This window comes from Triplophysa rosa, linkage group LG18, assembly GCF_024868665.1.
Source record: "Triplophysa rosa linkage group LG18, Trosa_1v2, whole genome shotgun sequence".
NCBI classification, from domain to species: domain Eukaryota; kingdom Metazoa; phylum Chordata; class Actinopteri; order Cypriniformes; family Nemacheilidae; genus Triplophysa; species Triplophysa rosa.
The window spans coordinates 15473154-15497241 of record NC_079907.1 but is presented as its reverse complement, the minus strand read 5'-3'; the positions used below and the strand labels follow the sequence as shown (position 1 = coordinate 15497241).

The following is a 24088-nucleotide window of genomic DNA, read 5'->3' as shown; positions in this document are numbered from 1 at the left end:
TTGCAACGTCTGGTAGCACTAGGTCCGGTTAGAGCTATGTTGCGAATAACTCAGGTGATACCCGGCCTAAGGGGCAGGGCTGCTCTGCCCAGCCCGCCCACAGGAGGTGCTTGCTAGTGATGGATGGAGTGCCTGTTCTTCACCCAGTGGGGGAAGAAGGGAGGCTAGTTGTACGCTGACCCCCTAGGGTCAGGTACTGTCATAGGCGTACACCCTACCGGTCGCCGGTCTTGCCTGATGCCCGCAAGACTCGCCGACCGGTTTTACGCGAAGGCTGTAGGACCTCGCGAAGGTGATGGGTGTAGCCCAACCCGCAGCTCTGCAGATGTCTGCCAGAGAGGCGCCTCGAGCCAGTGCCCACGAGGAGGCTGTACTCCGTGTGGAGAGAGCTCTCACCCAGTGGGCGTAGGCGAACTAGGACAGGTACGCCATAGTGACGGCGTCCATGATCCAATGCGCCAATCTCTGTTTGAGACAGCCCTCCCTGCTGATCTCCAAAACAGACAAAGAGCTGCTCAGAGCTCCTGTGGCTCTGCGTGCGGTCCAAGCAGAGGCGCAATGCGCGTACTGGACACAACACGGATGGGGTTGGGTCTTCCTCCCCGGTGGGGAGCGCCTGTAAGTTCACCACCTGGTGTCTCGGGGGAGTGGTGGGAACTTTGGGCACGTAGCCGGGCCGGGGTCTCAGGATAGCGTGAGAATAACCGGGCCCGAGTTCTAGGCAATCTGTGGACACGGAGAATGCTTGTAGGTCCGCTACCCTCTTGAGCGTCCTCCCGAGAGCCGTCTTCATCGTGAAGTGAGAAAGAGCGGCATCTCCGAGGGGCTCCAGGACCGCATCAAGGTCGTAAGAGGGTACGGAGCGCGGGTGATGTCCTTCCCGCGCCCCTAGGAACCAAATGATCAGGTTGTGCTGTCCTAGAGACTACCAGCAACTGGGTCGTGATGAGCGGCAACAGCGGCTACATACACGTTCAGTGTGGAAGGGGAGAGATTATTCTCGAGTCTCTGGAAGGACCGCACCCACTTGATCAAGCAACTCCGCGGGTCTTCTCTTCGAGAAGAGCACCAGGATGAGAAGAGGCACCACTAGGCGAATCGTCACCTAGTGGCCAGGGCCCTAGCCTGAGTAGTGGTCTTAACCGCCGCAGGGGTTAGGCCACTCAGGATCTCCTCGTTCCGTCCAGGGGCCAGACATGGAGGTTCCAGAGGTCTGGCCCGTGATGCCATAACGTGCCCTTCCCCTGGGAAAGCAGGTCCTTCGTCAGGGGAATCGGCCAGGGGGGAGCTGTCGTCAAGAGCATTAGCTCCGAGAACCAAGTCCGGTTGGGCCAGTATGGCGCAACTAGTACACTTGATGCTCCTCTTCCCTGACCTTGCACAGGGTCTGTGCAATGAGGCTCACTGGGGGAAAGACGTACTTCCGCTTGTCCCACGGCCAGCTGTGCGCTAGAGCATCCGTGCCGAGGCAGGGAGTACCTTAGCGGGAAATGGGTGGTGTCCAGGGAGGCGAAGGGGTCTACCTGAGCCCGCCCGGACTGTACCCAATGAGCTGGCTGCGCGGGGGTGGAGTCGCCACTCTCCGCGAGGCGTCAACTGACGAGAGAGCACATCGGCTGTCTGGTTCAGGTCACCTGGGATATGTGTGGCCCTGCGGACTCCACAGGAGGAGGCGTCGGGCGAGTCGTGTTAGCTGCCATAAGCGAACGCCACCCTGGCGGTTAAAAACGCTACGGCAGTTGTGCAGTCCGACCGGACCAGCACGTGCTTGTTCTGCACGAGAGGTTGTAACCCCTTCAGTGCGGGTAGCACATCCAACAACTCTAGGCAATTGATATGCCTGCGCAGGCGGGGGCCCGTCCATCGCCCTGACACTGCGTGCCCGTTGCACACGGCACCCCAACCCTGCAGGGAGGCGTCTGTCGACCCTGACGCGTCTCGCCTGCCCGAGAGGGACCCCCGTCCGTAGAAAAGGTCATTGAAGACCAAGGGGTTAGGGTGCGTCGGCAGAAAAGCGTAATCACCATCCGCCTGCTGCCGGTGTGCCACGCTCTCCAGGGAACTCGACTCTGTAGCCAGTGTTGGAGCGGTCTCATGTGCATCAACCTGAGGGGTATCACCACCGTCGAGGATGCCATGTACCCAGGAGCCTCCTCCCGCTGACTGCTTGAAATATTCCAGGCAGTTCAACACTGACTGAGCGCAGTCGCGCTGTAATGGAGACAGAGTTGAGTTCCATACCAAAAAAGAGTATGCTCTGCACAGAGGAGAGCTTGCTCCTTTTCGGTTGACCTGTGGTCCCAATCGATCTAGGTGCCGAAGCACTAGGTCCCTGTGTGTACATAACAGATCTCACGAGTGTGTCAAATGAGCCAGTCGTCGAGATAGTTTAGTACCCGCACACCTCTCTCCCTGAGGGGAGTGAGGGCGGCTTCCACGATCTTCGTGAAGACTCGTGGGGACAGGGACAGACCGAAGGGGAGGACTCTGTACTAATATGCCTGACCCTCGAAAGCGAACCGTAGGAACGGGCGATGACGAGGGAGAAGAGACATGAGAGTAAGCGTCCTTCAGGTCGATTGCCATGAATCCATCTTGACATCTGACAGATGCCAGGATGCGCTTCTGCGTGAGCATCCTGAACGGCAGCTTGAGTAGGTGCCTGTTCAGGGTACGCAGATCTAGCGACCCCCGCTCTTTTGGGGACGATGAAGTACGGGCTGTAAAACCCGTTGAACATCTCGGCTAGAGGGACGAGCACGATCGCTTCCTCACCAGAGGGGTGGCGACCTCGGCCCGAAGCACGGGGCATCCTTGCCTCTGCTGAGGTTAAGAGGATGCCCCGAAACTTGGGCGGGCGTCCGGGGAGTTGGATCGCGTAGCCGAGACGGACCGTATCCCGTAGTCACCGTGACGGTTTGGGAAGCTCTTGTCAGGCTCCCAGGGACCGACAGGGAGGCTAGGGGTACGTTCTGCTTCATCGACCTCCCGGGGGTGGTTCGATGGCTGGCAGTACGGATCCCTCGCCGTGGGGGGGACCCCCGGGGAGGAGATCGGCTCTGCAGTTTTACCTGTCTGGCGAAGATGTAGCACAACGCACCATCGAATGAGAGTGCTTAGGCTGATGATTATCCTTGACATTGGGTCTTGCCGCAACGTCGAGTTGCCGAACACCGTCGTGTAGAGGGTGAGAGCGGCTGTGATAATACCCAGACGATGATGTGGCACAAAGCACCGTCGATTGAGAGTGCTTAGGCTGCTGATTATCCTCGACATTGGGTCTCGCCGTGACGCAACGTCGAGTTGCCGAACACCGTCGTGTAGAGGGTGAGAGCGGCTGTGATAAAACCCCAGAGAGGGAGAAAACTTTTAGAAAGGTATTCTCGAACTCCCTGGGGTCTTCCCATGAGGGCCGCATTGGCTTTCGCCGCGGCTGCTGATGGGGTGGTGGTCTCCTCTTCGATGTCTCGAAGAGGACCAGGGCTGCTGGGAAGCAGACGGTGCACGGGATCTCGGCGGCCAGAGGGCGGTCGAGTCGCGGCTGGGGAGGACATACGTGATATCCTCTGTCTGCTCCCTAACTGTCGAACTCGACAGTATCACCAAACAGCCCCCCCTTGCGAGATGGGTGCATCGAGAAAGCGGACTTTCTCAGAGTTACTCACCTGTGCAAGGTTCAGCCAGAGGTGTCTCTCCTGGACCACAAGTGTGGACATCGCCCGACCCAGGGCCCGCGCGATCACCTTGTTCGCCCGAGAGCGAGGTCGGTGAAGCCGCGGAGTTCCTGCATAAGCGCTGGGTCGGTCTTACCCTCGTGGAGCTCTCTCCGCGCATTGGCCTGCAGGAAGGCCATAGCATGGAGAGAGGGGACAGCTTGGCCCGCAGCAGAGTAAGCTCTCGACACCTCAGATGCCGAAAAGCCTACGTGCTTTGGACGGGAGTCTAGGTCGAGCCCCGGGGGGACATCGACGTATCCTCTAGCTGCCCCACCATCGAGGGAAGAAAGGGTGATGGAACTAGTTGACGTGTACGCGCCGAAGGGGGCGTTCCAGGTCGTACTAGGTTCCTCATGCACTTCCGGGGGAACACGGCACTGAGGGCGAGTGCGGCTTGGAGCCGCTCTCAAGCCCGATGTACCGTGTATCCAGCCGCGAGCGTTGGGAGAGGCAGTGCGGTGCACCGCAACCCAAAGCCGGCGGCCCGGGAAAGCATGGCTGACATTTCGACATCCGCTTCTTCCTGATCTCGACCCCCCGAGGGAGGGAGCTTCAAGGAATCGTCGGAGTCTGATGCCAGTAAGTCACCCTCCGATGCTGCAACAGACACCTCATCATCACGTACCGTGTCCGATACGTAATTGAGGAATAAGACGGCGGACCGTCTTATGGGGAACGGTCAGACGAGCAAAGCGAGGTGCGAACGGTCCGCGAGCCAGTGGCTGACGGATTAGCGCTCACAGTAATCCTCATATCACCCTCGCTGCTCGCCGTAGCGGGCGGCAGGGCCATAGTCCTGCCGTCACGGAACGGGACGCAGACAAGGTGGTGGCTGAGTCCCGTGGGAACACAGCCACCCGTGACGCAACGTCTGAATCGTCAGCCGCCCGCAGTGCAGGCAGGACATATCCACAATATCTGCCCCAGCATACTGGAAGCAGATATCGTGTCCGTCCCCCTCCTCGATGAGTGTGTTGCACCCAAGAGAACAGCGGGACATGCCACGCTGGAGAAATTTGCTCTTTTAGAGAAAAAACTCGAACACTTCTGGAACCGCCGAGACGCCCAGGGGAAGTCGCTGCAGGAAGGGACAGTCCGCTGCACCACGTCGTAGAGCCGGCAGTCTTGTAGCGAAGTCTGTTGATCACGAGCGAAGGCTCCGAAGAACCAAAGGTGAATGAATGAGGCACGCCATCTCCCTTTTATACCCGGATATCCGGGGGCGGAGTCCGGCATGCAAATTTCATTCACAATTTTCATTGGCCTTTTCTAGAGAAGTCGGAAGCGATTGGTTCTCAATGACGAACCCCATCTGTCGGTTCGACACAACGTCGAGAGACCGACAGAAAGGGAAGCAAGGTTTCAGTGGGACGGCAGTGATATGTTCCAGTAATATTCTAACATTTAGAACGTTGCAATTTACCCCATTTATTATGTAAAGAATAATGTACAGCCAGTCGTCGGTTGTTATTGCAAAAGGAAACGGAAAGGAGACATGAATTTCAAACACGAGTAATAAGACATTTAGTTTAATCATTTGGAAATATAATCTCATATTAAAATGAATACGTTACATTTTCTTTTCTCTTCTTTTATCACATTTCAAAATATATTTTGAAATTCACCTGTTTTTTTCATATTCAAGAATCTACTACATTTTTTACATACATGCACACAGACCCCCTGCTTTAAAAGCTCTGCGGGCAGAGAATCAAAAGGTTGAGCAGCAGGGATTGCTATGTTAATACATTGTTTACTGAGGCTTTGCACACTGCCAGTTTCTCATACTGAGAGCTTGCTCGTTCCAACCTCAAAAATGCTTTTGCTTTGGATCACTAGAAAGAGCTGAAAAAACACACACACACAAAAAACAACAACAAACAGGGCAACTCATGCTGACACAGCGTGCAGGTGAGAGCAAGATCAGACACAGTTCTGCGAAACAAATAAATGAACATGAGACAGGGGGTACAGAAAGCAATAAAGCCACTGAAAGCAAACAATAAACTTCTTTCAGTCAAAACCCCAAGAAGCCAAAAGCGTCTTGTGTACAGGTAAGTAGTCATGCCAAGGACTCATTATGATGTGTTGTTACCTGAAAATGTATCTGAATTTAACAGCCTGTTATATTGGCCACCTCAGGACATCCCAAAAAGCTGTTAAACTTAGTCACGAAGTGCATTTTATATGATAACCAGTAAAGAGAGTCTGGGTGATGCTGCATTTTGACATACAGTATGTGCTTAAGGCAGGAAAATGCTAGTACGATTAGCTCTGATTGTTCTCATAAGAAGAATTAAGTAAGACTTTTCCGACAGCAGGGAGGAATCTTAGTCATTAGTTGAATATGATTTTATAGCCTGCCCAACTTCTTAGTCTAGAAATGTTGAGGCAATACAAATAAATAATTGTGTTGCGCTGTATCATTATGAAATTGCCCATTGGCATTCAACATCATAATTAAACGAATTACATCATAGTCTAATAACCCAGACAAATGCATCCAACACTGATCTCTTGAAGCGATGTCTGAACAAATGCACACACACGGCAATAAACAACACGTTCATTACTTAAAGGGATAGTTAATCCAAAAATGAAAAATCTGTCATCATTTACTCACCCTCAGGTTGTCTCAAACGTGTATAAATGTATTTTTTCCAATGAACACAGAGAAAGATATTAGGAAGAATGTTAGCAATTTTCAGTTCTGGGACATCTTCCACTACCATAGTAGGAAAAAGATTATTGTATTTTTTTGTTCTGTTGAACACATAATGAGATATTTTGAAGAATTTAGGAAAACAAAGTCTTCTCAGGCACCTTTGACTACCATTTAATTCTTCCTACCTAAAATTCTTCCTACCTAATTCTTCCTGCCTAAAAGTCAATGATGTCCCGGAACTGAAAATGACTAACATTCTTCCAAATATCTTTCTTTGTGTTCATCTGAACAAAGCAATTTTTACAGGTATGAAATTACATGAGCATGAGTAAATGATGACAGAATTTTCATTTTCGGATGAACTATCCCTAAAAATGCCCTTTTGCAACACATGAACATTGTTTTGGGAGAAATGATCTGTTATTATTTGTTCATCTCTTAAATCACAAATCAACTCTCGACTTGTTTTATGCATGTACTTAGCCTAATGTCTAATTATTTCTTAGTGAGAACAACATCAGAAATTAAGCAGAGATTTGGGGAAAAATACAGCAGAAATTGACAAAAAATGCCTTACTCTAGTGTGTCACAAGGGGGGCAATATGCCTGGAGAGTGAATTACTGTTTTTATGCCTTATCTAAGAAGTATTTCATAATATTTCATGTGATATTTGATGATATTATCTTCTAGAGAGTTTAGACACTATTGCCATCTGTTTTTGCTGAATGTTGTTGTAAAACTAATATGACTTCCCGATAAAAAATATATTAAACTTTACAAAAAGAAGAACCTTTTTTGGTTAAAAGAATATAAAAGACTAAGAACCTGTGACAGAGAAAGATTCTAGGGATGTTAAAGGTTCGTTATGGAACCATACAACCAAAAATGCTATCATGCTATTTGTTATATATTTATATAATGTTATATCTATGTTATTTATTTGTTTTATGCAATACATTTAATAAAAATATATCTAATCTATTAATTTCACTTAATTTATTGTAATTTTGCCCAGGGTCAAATATTAACCTTAAATGAAGTACATTTCTGATACTGCTTAAAGTGATAGTTCACCTAAAAATGAAAATTCATTTACTCACCCTCTTGTCATTTCAAAGCTGTATGACGTTCTTTCTTCCACAGAACACAACAGAAGATATTGTGAAGAATGTTCTTAACCGGCACCCATCCACTTGCATTGGCTTTGTGTCCATACAATAAAAGTAAATGGTTGCCGGTGCTGTTCGGTTACCAACATTCATCAAATAATCTTCTTTTGTGTTCTGCAGAAGAAAGAAAGTCATACATGTTTGAAATGACAAGAGGATGAGCAAATGATGACAGAATTTTCATTTTTGGGAGAACTATCCCTTTATCCATTAATGTCAAGTCTGCCTTTGGCAACACCCTGTATCTTTCTGTAATAAGACTATATAAGTCCAATCTTGTTTCATACTACGAAATCACCCCTGATCAATCGCTGTCAGACTGTGAAAACCAGTAGTTTATACGTCACAAACAGAAACATCATTGTAGACCGATGTCTTTCCCTCCATGATGAAAACTAAACACCCATGTGCATCAAGGCATGCAAATAAGCATTTGCTCTTTGAGTTGGTTCAGTAGATGCTATCAGCACATATCACTCCAATTTGTATGCCAGTTACACACACTTCTGCAGAGGCTGTCAGGGTGCCTCAGAGTTGACCTAGTATAGCACCGTAGATCTCTGGTGAAAATATTGGCTCCAGTCTTTGAGACTGAGATGTGCTTAGTCTCTGTGATGGCTGACAAAGTCACCCAGCACAGCTCTAGCACACAGCAGTCTCGAATGTACAGGTCTTAAAGCATGACACGAAGGATTTCAAAGACTCAAGAACTGCAGACCTTACACAGCAATATGTGTTAAATATACATCTCTCATGCATCATATTTTGGACGCTGTTGCCATATGAGTGACATTTAACTCCCTCGTCATTACATGCGATAATAACTCATGAGAACATTCAACAATGCTCCAAAGTCGCTCCTGACCTTGAATATAATGAAATGCAGCACAGCCTTCCATTTCCCAACCGGCAGAGGGGGGAGGTGAAGCTTTATGGCTCAACTGTGATTGACTCCCATTTAAATGCAGCATGTAAGTCAAATGACTACTAAGCGTTAACCTGGCAGATCACACAGCGACGGGCAGCAACACGTGTCTGACACACATTGTGAAATTAGATCAACATGTAGTACGAGCCACCTGACTGACAGTCTTCTGACACGACTTGGTTTGGCCTATCAATATCAATGACATGTATTGGAACATTACAAGATCAATACACAACATTTTAAAACGTTATTTGAATAATTTTAGACTGCCTACCGTGATTTGACTTTGAGCTGTGAACAGGGGTGTAGTGGTTTTTGGAGCCTGTTCGCTGTGGCGTGTCGTCTTTGGATGAGCTGTTCATTGCCGCAAAGTTCTCACAGTCGTACTGCGATATAGGAATTGGTCCTTGCTGTCTGAGAATATCTGCTAGGGCTCTGTGGAGAAAGTATGAGAATTGCATTTACACTCGCAGCATTTCTGGTTACACAGTACACATCTGATCAACTTGTGTGTTGACAGGGATTCAAACCCATCACCTTGCTATGCAATATGAAAAAGCAACAACAACTCAAGATTTATTCCAGTTACTAGTTCTAATTTTGACTGGATTTGGAAAGAAAGAAAGAAAGAAAGAAAGAAAGAAAGAAAGAAAGAAAGAAAGAAAGAAAGAAAGAAAGAAAGAAAGAAAGAAAGAAAGAAAGAAAGAAAGAAAGAAAGAAAGAAAGAAAGAAAGAAAGAAAGAAAGAAAGAAAGAAAGAAAGAAAGAAAGTCTATATATAAATGTTTAATCACCAGTGAACCTTATTTCAATGTTCCTACATTTACACCTGGTTTATGTAGGTGGCCCAGGGGATCACAATTCAGAACTATGTGTTATGAAAGCCTGGGGTTACTGTTAGCTCTGTAAATGTTTATTCATTACCCTGCAGTACCTGAATTTACAAAGAAAGTCAACAGCGCGCTTTCCTGTTACACACATTCCAGTTTGTTGGTGTTTATCTGCACCTTCAAGTGAAGTCTATAGATAGCCAGTTGCAGCAGATATTGGTTCCACCAACAGAGCAGGAGGAAATCTGGGTAAATATTTTTTTAATAAACTCGCATGTTCATATTCTGTAAGATAAAGTATGTGGAAAAGGGCAGACAGTTTGGTGTCCATAAAAGAACACTTAAGGTCTGAGCTTAGGTGCCCATGCAGTATGATGAAGAGAAGAGGTGGAGACTGGGTGTTGAGAGGAATGCAAAAATAATTTAAAGAGGTAAAGGGCTGTTCATTGGTGTGCTGTAGGATAAACTGATGTTGTTAATAAAACATATGTGAGAAAATGAAGGAAAATATTGGGCAGGTTGCACAACAACTAATACATCAAACAAATTGATAATTGCAACTGTTGTCTTACGTTGTTCTGAACCCCCATCAGAAAGATCATTTTGTCCTGCACAAATGGTGTGTGTGCGTGTGTGTGTGTGTGATACTGTGTCCAGACAGGACACAGTATTATTGTGTATAGTATCACAGCGCTTATTGTGAACATCAAATGAAAGGGAAAATTGAAGCGTTTGTAACCAACCATAAACACAAAAATGAGGAGTGTTTGCTGTGCACCAGTATTAAAATTCTGCTTGGGATTTTGATCACAACCCACTGTTACCACGTTTAATATTCCACATTGGCCACAGGCGAAACGAAAAGAGCTGCAGATATTGCAGCTGGGGCGAGGACTTGTTTTCAAACCCATTGCAATGTTATCAATCATTGAGATCACTGCATTAAACTTTTTAAATTACAAAGTTTCAAGCCAACAGTTGGCTCAAAACTCAATTCTTTTAATTGGAAAGCGTCATGTATACGTTTTTATTTGATATTAGACACAAATTACCTCACAACTTTTTTTAACAAAGCCTGATTACTGTCAACAACAATTAAAAGTGTGGGACGATGTGAGGTTGTCAGCACGCTGCTTACCTGTGAATGTTCATTTCCTGAGGCGGTTGAGTCGCTTTGTCGTACGCGACTTTTGTTGAAACCCCAAGAACTATAATAAAAGCAATGACACCACAGGTAATGTAAACCGCGGTGTTCGTTTGGTCCATGCTGGGATCATAAGTATCACCTGTTGGAATAGGAGACGGTGGCACAGTTTTCACCCAGTCGGGTTTATGGTAATTCTTGCATGTTCTCTGGTCCAAGCGGTTGCCTTTAAACTGGCAGCAGAATCGCAAGTAACACGACCCGCAGCAGTAACGATGGTCGGTGTTATTGCACTCGAACTCCTTATCAAACTGTCCGCTCACGTCGTAGTAACCCAGGCAGGTCTCGTGGGTATGCGATGGACGGACCTGCGTGCTCCGCTGCGTGGCCACCGTGGGCGCGACCGTGGTGCTGTTCAGTTCTTTGGGCTTCTGAGTCCTTTTGGGCGCAGGTTTGGTTCGTTTGGCGGTCAACGTACAAAGCACGTTCAGCGGATCCAGATAAATCAAAAGCAGCAGAAAGTGTTGTATACCCATGGCTCGCGCGCGTCTTCAGGACCCTGGACAGCTCTCTGTGATTTCGGCGCTCTGGAGGCTATAAAGTTGCTGCAGTTCTGAGATCAGCTGTTCCCCGCATCTCTAATGATGTAGAGATGATGATGACAAGCGCCATTCATTTAACTGAAATATTTTGCCTCCATCGTGTTTGTGTGAGGCAGATGCTTGTTAGGAAAACATCGCATGCTCTCTTTGACTCGATCGGTCGTCACTGTTGGGATTTCCGACGAACTTCTGTCAAACGAGCCTTTGCATCTCGCTTCCCATTTTGTTCTGGGAAAAAGTAAAGACTTTATCGTCAATAAAATGTTTAGCGACTAAACCTTGACAATGGTATAAAAGCAAAGCTCAAACGCGCATAGTGATGCAATTACACATTAAACAGAAATAAAAACAAAAGAAAAGAAAGAAATGTCGCATTTCTCCAGAAATTGATCATCCTGATTGCTAACCCACATTTCGAAACATTGTCACACCTGATCTACTCCTCAAAAATAAATCTACTTAAATTACAGTTCCATGTACATTCGTTGCTTCACAGACATACGCGGCACCCACACAATGAATTCACTTTACATAAAAAATACATGTAAATGCAACCCACACACATCTAATAAAAGCTTTCTTATGCTCCATCGAACAAAATACAAATGAATAAATGTTAATGTGTTTAGGATTTATATCGTCTATTTACAACGTGCTTGCCAATTTGTCATTGCTTCTAATTTAATTAAAAACAGTCAAGTTCGTTTTAGTCAGCACTTACCTTCACTTTAACGGTTTAATCGGCTGTGTTGGATGTGCCAAGGTGTAGTGACAGTCAGTATCCCATCCCGAAACAAACCCATCTGAACGGTCCGCCTACCGTCTTTCGCACTTGCATCAAATGCTGGCGTCACAGTCCGTCTATGTGCAGCTCCGATTCATACATCTCCCTCTGGCAAGAATATGGGTCTTCATTTCCTTCCTGCCCAGATTACCACACCTTTTCATTATTTTATGTAATTTTTATAAACGTACCCTACCATCAATCAAATCTATTATTGTTTCCAACGGCTTTTGAAGGTACTTAATATTCCACAGCATAGATTTTTACTGGCATTTAGTCAGACCTCATTCAGTGTGAGGAAAGAGCCGAACCACATCCGCAAACAGCGTTGAATAGATTTCCAATAACAGCCTGTATCGGCTACTCCTTTTTCTATCTCTGCATCCCCCTCTCTCTCGCTCTTTCACTGTTTCATTGATTTCAGTTCCTGCAGACTTTTTGCAAGTACTCGAAAAACAGCTGTCGTAGGAAATCACTTATAGCATTAAAGGTTGTTATGTGACAAGTTGTCTGCCTCTGCTCCAGCAAGAAAGCAATACAAAGCTATGACTTGCCCTGGAACAATGTCAGCCATACCTGCCCCAACAAATCCCCAACCATGCTTCAGCCTTTATGCAGAGAGTATTGAGCTGTTACTCATACCATGGACTACTCCATGTATCCCTTAAATACCATTAATCTTATGGTTAGATAAAACATACAGATTTAGAGCTAAACACAAACATTCATTACTACATTTTACTCTGTACACAGGGTATGACTGACTTAAAGTGATAGTTATGCAGGTATCAGAATAATTGAAATTTATTAAAAGAGCTTAGTGGCTTTTCAGGTATAGGTATAGTTAAAATTAAAATGTCTGAACAGATGAACAGTTGAAATCTACTCCATACCTTAGTTTTCATTAGAGCTTTGTATGTAGTTCGAAAAAATCATTTTATTTCCCAGTCATTTAACAGTTGATTCATTCTGTTGTGCACTTTATGACAATGCAAAAAGAAACTCAATAAAAAAGCATATCGTTTTTCAATTATCAAAAATAATAAGAAGGGATAACATTAGACAACTAAAATATTTGTGATTTTCGGAAGATTTTTTTAAGTTCTTGAACATCCTACACAATCATCTGATTATGATGCCGGGAAGCAGTTGCTAAGTTACAGCTTCATAGTTGTTCTATTTTTTCTCTTTCCTTTTTTGTGATACCATCCATAGTTTCTCTAATGAAATATTCAAACCTATCTTGCAGTTCTCCCTTGGACTTTAAAAGATATATTGAGCTTTTAGAAATGCATCCTTTAAAAGTGGATTGCATTCACGTTACAAATATCATGCTTTGGGATGTAAACTACACTCTAAAAAAAAGCTGTAAAAATAGGGCACAATATACTGTATTAATATGAAGGAATTTTCCGTGTTCATTTTTACAGTTGTTTTACCTGTATTTTACATTTTGCACTGCATTCATTTGCATTTTAGCATTAATGGAAATGTCAGTAAAATAAAGGAAAATGTACTGGTAATTTTCTGCCAGTACTTTATCTGTTTTTTTACGGGATTTTTTTTACAGTGTAGATTAAAAAAGGAAATCAACATATGAATGGGAAAACGAAACGCAAACGTTTAAAAATGATATTGCATCATAAGTGAAATATATTCATGAACAATATCTGTTTCCTTTGTGGACATCAAAGTAGCACTGGGAATCATCTGTGGACAGACTTTGAATACCTATGGACTTTGTTAAATGTGGATTTTTATGGCTGTTGGCTCTATGCTCTGCATCTGTGTTATTGCTTGATATGGAAATAAAAAACATCAAAAACTTGGCAGCATGAAAATCTTGTTGTAGAACAGTGTAGAAATACAACTGTCAAGCCAATTGTCTTCATGCTTGACCTGCACTGTAAAAAAAATCCCGTAAAAAAACAGATAAAGTACTGGCAGAAAATTACCAGTACATTTTCCTTTATTTTACGGACATTTCCATTAATGCTAAAATGCAAATGAATGCAGTGCAAAATGTAAAATACAGGTAAAACAACTGTAAAAATGAACACGGAAAATTCCTTCATATTAATACAGTATATTGTGCCCTATTTTTACGGCTTTTTTTTAGTGTGTGCATACCTTTTTGTGAACTTAATATACTGTAGCCCATGGGCTATTCATACCGTATCAAATTAACTGAGTTTATTCATTGCATTAATTACAGAGTTAAGAATCTGAAGGTACCTCAAGGGTCTATTTTAAACAGCACTGAAGATATACTACTGAGATATATATACTATACATACAGAGAGTGCCATGAGCATCTTGTGTGCTGCAACAGAAAAGAGTTAAGTATAGTGGCATAGAAATAGTGCATAAAATTAGATATTTCTTATTTTCATATTTTTTCCTTCTTTGTCATGGAGCATTGCACAAATTCAGATTCAATTCCAGATTTGAATGATGTTACAGGTTATTAAATCCTATACACATATAGGAAAATCTTATACGTATAATCCTATACACATCGTATAATCGTATAATCGTTTATATCCTATCACATAAAGAATCGTATAATCGTATACACATAAAAATATATTTGTGCTGCATTTACATGGAGAACTATTGTCATCTGAAGAACAGAACCTCATGAAATATTTCGCCACTATAAGACTTTGACAAAAATCAATGTTCCGGATCTCTTCTGAAGGTTTCTCATGGGCTTGTGTCTTTATGTGTTTTGGGTTGCAGTCCTTTTAATGTTTCACATCCCTCTGTCATTACCATGACCCAATTTCTTTTGAAAACACTGTTTCCAGATTACGGCATGTGTGCGTGTTCAAGAAACACTTTTAAGTGAACTGTCCCCCTCCGTTTGTGCATGTGTCTCTGAAAGCAAAAGTGCTTCGTCAAGATTTTTAAACAGTATTTCTTGTATGCCGGAGGCAGTAAGGAGAAATCACAAGCTAAGTCGTGTCAGGTTCAGTCCATGTAAATCGTCATATTATATAAGGTTTCAGTTTTGAAAACTGTCTGTTTTGTAGAATTACACAATTCTGAGTAAGATGTTATAACAAGTTCAATCTGCCCTTATGTCTATTTCTTATAAAAGTGAATTTATGCTATATGGTTCTGTTTTCAAGTTTTAATGCCTATGAAGTACATTACAGTAAGATACATTGTGTATTTTTTATGTACAATATTTGTTTTTGATGGATGTGTTGTTTGTTTTTTGATAGATTTATTGATATATTTTGCTCATCACTCATCACTGAACTGTTAACCAATAATGAAATCATCAAGCCTGCCTTCAAATGACAATACAGACAAAATAACATCACACTTTATACTTCTCCTGAAAACACTCCAAAAATCCTTTATTTGCTGTGTCTTTGTGGGTTTGAAATATATTTTCTGCAAAATTGTTTCTCTGGCAAATGTCAAGGCTGTAATGCCACTAATCTCTCCACTGTCTTATTTGTTACATATAGGGTATGAAAGACTGAAAAAGTCTGAAATTGTCGGCAGCATGACTAAAAACGAAGGGGACAAAAATGCAGATTGTCAACCGATAGTCAAAAAACTTTCATGGAGCAAGTTTATGTTTCTCCGCAAAATATTAGATTTATGAGAACATTTTTTTAATAAAAATGTTTCTCCAAACATCTCAAAAAAGACATGGTGTCAGTCACAGCTGTTTAGGCGTATACACCCCCTGACAGGTTTGTGTTTCTTGTGACAGTTCACAGATATATAGGTGTTAAAATAACATCAAGTGATAGCAACAGATAGAAACATGACTAGTTTGCTCAGGATATGCATGCAAGAAACCACCTTACAGCACTTCATGTGTTAGAGAATATACAATATTATTAATGCTTTTATGGTCAACAAAAATCTATCGTATTTTATATACTGTATTGTTCTTTTTTGGAAAGCCTTAACAAATATACCTTGCTTAATCTTCTCTAACAGTCAAGTGAGATCTTTCTTAGTCACAGGTGTTGTCAAGGCAACTTGGCCTCAGCTCTGCACATAATTTTTAGCTTTGTATCTAGCCTGAGTGACTTAACATTTGGGTTAATCGCAGGGCTAAAAGAGTTATTTTAAGGAAACCACCAGCAAATATTACTCATTTCTGGTACTTCTAACTGATTTTTATCTACAGCAGGGATTCTTAAGCTTAAAAGATTATTCACAGCAATGCCATAGAAGAAACATTTTTGGTTTCACAAAGAACCATCTCTTTCTTACTTTTTATGATCTGAAGAACCCTTTTTCACCACAAAGAACCTTTTTTGAAACAGAAAGGTTCTTCAGATGTTAAAACTTCTTTATGGAACCAAAAGGTTATTCTAATCTATGGCATCGAAGAACCTTTTGAAGCACTTTTTTTTAAGAGTGTTGAAGTCAGCTAGCGCCCCCTTGTTGGCTACGCCCCCTCTCTTGAGAACCACTAATCTACAGTGTTTTAGATTACATGACCAGGCTTTATTAACAGCATATGATGGAGATAATAAATGTTGAAAATAACAAATGGCTTTGTTTCTTAGCCCAGGCTTTCATTACAATGAAAATGCATTTTAAAATAATTATTATTTTAATGCTACGATCTAAACAATCATTTTTTCCACAACAGCAACTGTCCCACAGGCATAATTTCTACCACAACAAACAATTTTATGCTTCATAAATTTGTTTTCAAAAGTTACTTGTTTACTAAGGAGACAACATTGCTAATGAGGAGCATGCTTGATATAAAATATGAGACATCAAGACTTTTGCTTGTGAACAGAATATTTTATTTTGCATCATTTTCAATCAAGATGCATCAAATGATGCTAAGTATAAAATATGATTTAACAGTGTTTATTTAGGATGTAAATTTCTTATTTTACTCCCAAAACATTTTTATTTACACTACCATTTACTGTTCATTCCATTATGAATATATCACAATAAAACGCCTGTGTTAAAAAAGGTCAAATTAACACTCCCGGTGTATATATAATCCATACTCTCAAAGTGTGGATTATATATACACTGGGAGAGTTAATTTGACCTTTTTTAACAGTGGAGATTTTTGCTGTGTGTGAACAGCATACTTTAGAATACATTTAACTCTTTAAATAAACATCAGATAAATTATTTGTGTATACAGTACTGTATATATTTTATACATTCATGCCATTTGATTTAAAAATATAATTTGGATTACATTTTTGCTTATTTTTGAGAATAATAAATATGTTTTCAAGCAGAAACTTCATAAAAATAAAGTACAATCATTCTATTTAAAAAAAATTATTGACTTAATGAGGATTGAAACTCCATATCAGATCAGCCCTGACGTCATGACAACCATAATCAACAACCATTGCACAACATCAAGATCACGTTTTCAGTACAAAAAATGTTTGAAGAAGCATGATACCTTCCTAGAACAGATGTCTATACTATTGTAACAAAATGATGGCAACACTCAAACAAGACAGTACAAGAATATGACCCTCCTACCAAATTGAGTGACCAGAGAAGAAGGGTAATTTTCAGAGAAGTGACCAAGAGGCCAACTAAAGTGCTGACAGGCTTTCAGAGTTATTTGGTTGAAATGGAAGAAACTGCCAAGATGTCAACAACGTGAACGACCTTTCACAGGTTCAGCCTCTTTAAAAGTGTTTTCACTGAGAAAAAATCATACCTATATGTTTGCTATATGTGAACAAAACAGAGACTTTTCAGGAAAAGTGTGTTGTATGGGAACGTTTCTCTCGAATCTCAATGCAATACAACCGAAACACCACCATACCATTAAACACGGCGGACTTAACATAAAGCTATACGCTTAGCATAATGCAATGAAAGTCACCCTGGATAGATGTAAACATTGTGTAGACTTTAAGTTATATACAGATCTGTTGTATAATATATTATCTCTAAATATCACATTAATATAAATTATGCAAATAAAACAAATTTGAAAAATAGACCACGCACACAAACCAATACAAAGTGCTTTGATGACTTTAAACTGCAAGGAATTTATAAAAGAAAGATATGTCCACATTTGTCCCTTTATGACTCAAGACAATGAAGAAGCAGGCTGCTAATATCTCAGCTTACCTTTGACAGATAACACTCCCTTTCTATATCAATCCTTCTTTATTTAAAGCCTTTTGGACAGCCTTTCACAGCACCCATCATTTCCCTTTATACCCAGAGTGAGAGAGCCAAAGAAACGTAAAGCACCACAAAGCATTAGAGTTATAGGAATAGTTACAGGCGAACATGAATCACGAGCGTCTCGGCGGAATACTTTTACAGCTGCCACTGTTTTCCTCTTTCCTGACGTTGGTTGTGGGATGAATGAATTAAGTGGGTCACAGCTGCTAAGACGAGCACATATTTCAGCTTCTGTGTGGTTTTTCTACGGCTGGCCAAAAGAACAGAAAACGCATATTAGCCTTATGCCTTTCCATCTTTGCAAAAAGAGCCAGAAACTTGTGGCAGATCGTTAAATCATTTATTTACCCAACAGGACACAATGCTTTCATGTTGCCTATAGCTTCTTTTGGGAGGGGTCAGCTAAAGATATCAATGCCAACTCGGGTTCAGACTAAGGCCTAGAGAGAAAAACAAAAGGTGGTTTAATCTTTTATTAAGGTAGCTCAACTGAATGCACAAGTTAGCGGTAAAAATAACTGGGAACTAACAGACTTGATTCATGTAGCTCAGCCAGATTTGAATCCCAGATAATATAAGCATTCTAAATGCATAGCTTGAATTTGCCGCACGTTGCTTTTACTTAATCCTTTCTTTTTTCTAAATAATTAACTTTTTTGTTAAAAGCAAAATGTTAAGTTATTGAGCAAGTACTTAAAAAAATCATTGTTTCAACCAGAGTTGCTGACAGAGAGGCAGCTTTTTTTTAGATTGCAGCTTTAAATAAGGAGTCAATCAATTAACAAAAAAGTGAATGTTTGAATATTTTAAAGATAAACTTTGAAAAAGGATGTGTTAAATAATAACATATTTTTATGTTATGTTCATTTTATTCATTATTAAATGAATAAAAAGAACAACACAAGGTTGATTTAAAACTAGCATAAAATGTGTTGTCTTTAACACAACACTTTTTAGAGTGTATATCTCATTTGGAATGTGATAATCTTCACTGCAAAACAAGTTCTTTTTTATTAATTTTACAATTTCATCTTACAAAATTTTCACATATTTTCGAAAAACGTAAAAAACTTCAAATGACAGATTTAGGGCCAGATTTATAAACAGCTTGTGGCAGCGCAAATGACTCTTTTGACGTAAACAAATAGAGGTATTTACTAAAGACATGCAGTGAAAATTAGCACTAAAAAATGTGGACACAAATGTGTTTGCGACTGACCTTATTGCATATGCATTTGTAGGAGTTCTCTCTTCAGACGCAAACTTTATGGGAGAAGAGTATTTAAATTAATCACGCAATGTGATTTACTAAGGTATGCGCTCGTCATTTTACTGGTATTTGCGGCTATATTTAACTGCCCAAAAAAGTAATGAATTAAACCCTGCGCTAATTTGCGCTGCTCTTAGTAGATTGAGTTGGTCATTATGGGAATGAAATATTGCGTCTGTTTTTTTTATGTGCGCCTTAATAAATCACCCGCAGACATTTCCACTCCCATCAGTGCTTTCTGAAATTGTGCTCTCTCGTTATTTTGCCCTGTTTAGTAAATCTGGCCCATAGACTGCAAAACTTTCAAGTCAAGTGTAAAATAACTTGACAAACATGTAAATTTACTTTACAGAAATGTTATTTTCCTTTATTTTTCTGATGCCCCAGCTGCGGGAATATTACAGTTTTTTAGTTTTCATTTTTTTATAGTGTTGCTGGTTTAATACTGGTTAGTATTGGTTTGGTGCCGGCCTAGTTGATAAAAACCAGTACAACCACAAGAAACATGTTTAAGTTTTGTATCTGCATTTGTGTGGTGTGAGTATCCAACCCAGTATCACGTCGAAGCATGTAACAGACATGCTGGTCCACTCGAAAATGAGTGTCAGTGTCAGGCTTTGCCTCCTCTAGGCGTGAACATGACACGCATGTGTAAAGGTGGAGTAACGTCGGTTTTCTAATGTCTTTATAATTCATGACGTGTAATGGTGTACATGGTATTTTGTGTACATTTATTACTTTGTGCGCACACTTAAGAAGCATTTTAGCATGTAACCCGACCGCACACCTACACCTAAACCTAACAGTTTGTATATTATATAGGCCTAATATAAAACACAACACATAACAGGCAGCTACATCTACAGATGCTATTTATTCAAAAAGTGCAATTATTGCCCTGCTGGGACTTGTAGATCAGACAGCATGCTGCATTTTTGGAGCGTAAGTGTTAAAAAACAGGGTCCCAAACATAATGGCTCGAAACCTTGATGATGGATGGAAGATCAGAGATTCTGGCCATCAGCAAGGCCAATGAGCGACCTCTTCCACATGAAGACACATTTTCATTTACCCCACACAGCTGGGCCTTGTGTCAGCAACACACAAGAGATGTACTACCAAGTTCTGACCTTTTTAACTCTGCCACAAAAGTGCCTGTCACAGTAAAGCCATTAAATAAGTGGTCCGACTGAGACATCGCTTATGTTAAAACATACTGCACACCACTTCTCACCTGCAGCAAATCTGTCACATCCAAGCCACGTATTATATTGATCCGGTACTTCATGTGCATCCATGCAAAACTATGTGTGGATCATTTCTATCAGATTTAACATAAGCGCTATCAACACTCCACCATATGTGCTTGTTATAAGAACAGACAGTGACACAAGAGAAGTTTGGATAGTGTGAAAAAAGAGTGTGGAAAAACTCTTCCACAGGAGAAAGAGTTGAACCTTGTTTGCACTGGGAAAAGAATTGTCTAAAAAACAAAACAAATATGGAATGCAAACCATCAAATCTCACATTTTGACTGTGCCCTGTACTCGGAAACATCAATGTCTCGCTTATGTAAAGTGGACAATCTTTGTGCTATAAACAGGACTGACAACATTCCAAATTCATTGTTGTCTCTGAATTTCATTTAAGGATACAGAAAATAAAGGTATAAGGATTTACAGATGTAACCCCAATATAACTATAGTCCTATGAGGAATTTTGTAAAAACATTTATTTCTCAGTTTTGCTGTTTGTTTATTATCTGTATAATCATTTGTGTTTTAGTATGTAATTCAGAGATAATGTTTAATTTAATACGATTACATTTCTACGCACAATGTTCATTATGCCTTTCTAAGTAAGGTTTGGTAGAAATACACATGTGGAAAATGTGTGTGTACAATCACGTTTGCTGTATGTCATGTTATTGGTTGCCTAATAGCTTAAACCCGCCTCCCGGGTGCATGAATGTAATGCTATTGGGTAATGAAGGGTGGGTCAAGAGAGACTGAAGGAGGAAAGACACGCGAAGTTTGTCGTGGATAACTTACGATTTGTAAGCAAACGTGGTTTTATTTCTGTTTAAAATTGAGTACCTTTGTTATGTGACTTCGAAGCTAAAGTTAGCTCAAGATATGGGTTAACAGTTAGTACCAAGGTGTTTGGGACATTGCTGCCTTTACACGAGACGGCACACGCTTTCAATTCATGGATCGGTGCGTGTTTAAACTTATAATTGCGACTCTTTGCTGGCGTTTGTGTTCTGCCGTGGTTCGATTCTCGGTGAGATGTGGGAGATAGTACTAAGCGCATTTGAAACCCGAAGTGCGAGCAAGTTTCTATTTACGAGGGAGAGAGCTACGGACATAACCGGATAGCGCACCCAGCCACCGGAAGCGTTGGGTGTTCCTCCGGCTACGAGGGACGATCGGTGCTTTCCGGGAGGATCACAGTGGGCGATTATCCGGGTGCCTTGGATTATAGAGCCTAGGTACTGTGTTTTCTTTGTTTTGTCTGCTCACGTGAGCGAAGCGGCCAGTTTAAGTTTCAAAGGCCTCTACGCACTCCAGCAACGACACAGGCCTGCATCTGGGGGTTATGTGAGTACTGTTGTGTGTGTGAGTGGGCCCACTTGCTTAATTATTGAGTTTCATTTTATATTCTCTCACTCTTTGTGTGAAGGTAATACCGTGCTCTTAACATTCTGAAACCGCCTGTATATATTTTGTGCATGTAAAGTGTATCATTTCAGTGCTCCACAAGTGTGCACACATCTCCCAGGTAGTTCACTCGGTGCTGTTGTGCCGTTGTAACAGGTATAGCTATCGGTTATTTCCACTGTTTATTACTTTTTTCATAAAGTGAATTTATAGTCATCTTGTGCAGTACACATCTTTTTATAAGAGCACAACTTTGAACTATTCCTTTATTCAATCCTTTTATTTCTTGTTTGTTTTTCATATTTACAATATTCTCTAATTAAATACCTTTGAAGTATTACTTACCCTTGTTCATTCATTCACGTTGCCTAAGTTCAGGATAGTTGTATCAGAGTAGTATATATCTTTTTTTTTAATAGTCGAGAGACAAAATAGTTGAACCCGGTGCCCGCCCTAAAGCAAAATTGGGTAACACACACCAGTTAGGGTAGGGGGCGCTACATAAAGTGGGGGCTCGTCTGGGATCTACTCCTCTCTGATGCATAAAACTCCATGAAAGACAAGAAGAAAAAAGTGTTCAATTACATTTCTACAGTATATTTGAAGTGTCATTGGTAAAATAACCACTCAACATGGCTCTAGGAAAACACCCTTCCTTACAAGTGGAATTGGCCAACTGGTGTAAAGATGTGGGCCTTTTCGAGACGCATCCTGTGATGTTGTTCAATGTACCTGCAGATACTGAAGTAGCAGTTATTGAAGATGTAATGCAGACTGTGAAAGCACTAGGAAAGGTTCATGTAAGAGACACAAGAGAAGGACCTACCTCACATGCCATGCTGGTGTTGTGCGAGTGCAAACAAGCTGTTGACTCAACACGTTTACCCCCTGAAGTGACTCCTAATGAGACGGGTGAGCCATGGACAGTCGTAGTAGTGTCTGCAAAAGAAACCTCACCTGAAACAACCTCTGAGGGTTTTACCGAAAAGTTTACAAAGTTCCTGATGGCAGAGGGAAAGTCCTTAACAGATGTACAAGCTCTGTTTACTAAACGCAGCTCGGCTGATGGTTCCCCTGAATCCATTATAAGTGCAGTGGGCAAGATTCTGGAAAAGACTGCAAAGCACCCTGGAGATAGCAGCGCTTACCGAAGACTGCGTACCCTTTCTGCCACAGTGCCAACACCCATGGGAGAAGAAAGTATGGAAAACTGGATGGAACAAGCCCGTCTAATGATAACTGAGTGTGAATGCTCCGAAAAGGAAAAACGTCACAGAATTATCGAGAGTGTCAAGGGACCTGCTTTGGAAATCATACGAGCTGTTGTATACGAGGCCTTAGAGAGTACTTTTGGATCATCAGCGTCTGGCGAGGACTTGTACTTCAAGTTTCAGAGCGAAGCTCTTTCTGAATTCCTGAGAAGCATTGATAAGGCTCTCAACAAAGTTGTAGAACGAGATGGATTATCCTCCAGCTTGATAGATAAAGTGTGTGTGGAACAGCTGATAAGAGGCGCTGTACATTCTGATATGTTGCTGCTACAGTTAGGACTTAGAGAAAGAAAGAATCGTCCTCCCCCTTTCCTGAGTCTGTTAAAGGAGATACATGAAGCTGAGGAAAATTCAGGAGTTGAGGACACATCTAAGCGGTGGTGATTTCAAACCAGTAGCTACTTCATCCATGGTGCTAAAAACTAAAGAAAAGTCATCTAGGCAGAGAGAGAAAGCTGATGATTCAGAAGTGCAAGCGCTGAGAAAACAGATTCAACAGCTGCAGCAACAGCTGGCAACTATGAGTGTCAGTCAAACACAGCAGTCACTCCAAATCCATGAGCAAAGGCCTAGACCCTGTCAGTCCCAAGCTGTCTCTGCCTCCTCTAGAGTTAAGCCGCGCAGAACTAAAGATGACTACTTCTGCTACCATTGTGGAGAAGATGGCCATATATCCATGAAGTGTCAAGCTGCACCTAATGCTGACCAGGTGATTCAGAAGCTGATTCGTTCCCTACGAAAGGTGAAGAGTGGAAAGTGTGAAGAATCTAGTGACCATAAAAAGGATTTGGACCAAGTATGTTTTTCGAAAAGGAGCCAAACTGAGGTCTATGAGTCGAGTGGTCTTCCCAAAGGACTTGTTGGTCCTGCCTCCA

General features: G+C 41.8%; 2 protein-coding genes across 11 annotated transcripts in view; one reads left to right on the top strand and one right to left on the bottom strand.

Moving 5' to 3' along the window:
• The window catches only part of LOC130568718 (protein shisa-6), a 90671-nt gene extending 78494 nt beyond the window's left edge, over nt 1–12177 (bottom strand). For 4 of the 10 annotated variants that reach the window (XM_057357692.1, XM_057357695.1, XM_057357696.1 and 1 more), the window contains exons 1-3: nt 11776–12176; nt 10447–11282; nt 8754–8914 (exon numbers count right to left, since the gene is read on the bottom strand). In XM_057357692.1, coding sequence (XP_057213675.1) covers nt 8754–8914; nt 10447–10988 — 703 coding nt within the window. In that variant the 5' untranslated portion in view covers nt 10989–11282; nt 11776–12176. Of the gene's footprint in view, nt 1–8753; nt 8915–10446; nt 11283–11775 lie in introns of all 10 variants that reach the window. The other 6 variants (XM_057357690.1, XM_057357691.1, XM_057357694.1 and 3 more) reach the window with 3 other exon arrangements.
• Nucleotides 12178–22574: 10397 nt separating this feature from the next.
• On the top strand, nt 22575–23597 carry LOC130569552 (paraneoplastic antigen Ma1 homolog). Its single transcript, XM_057359256.1, has one exon. The coding sequence runs from the start codon at nt 22575–22577 to the stop codon at nt 23595–23597; it is 1023 nt and encodes a 340-aa protein (XP_057215239.1).
• Nucleotides 23598–24088: the final 491 nt, after the last annotated feature.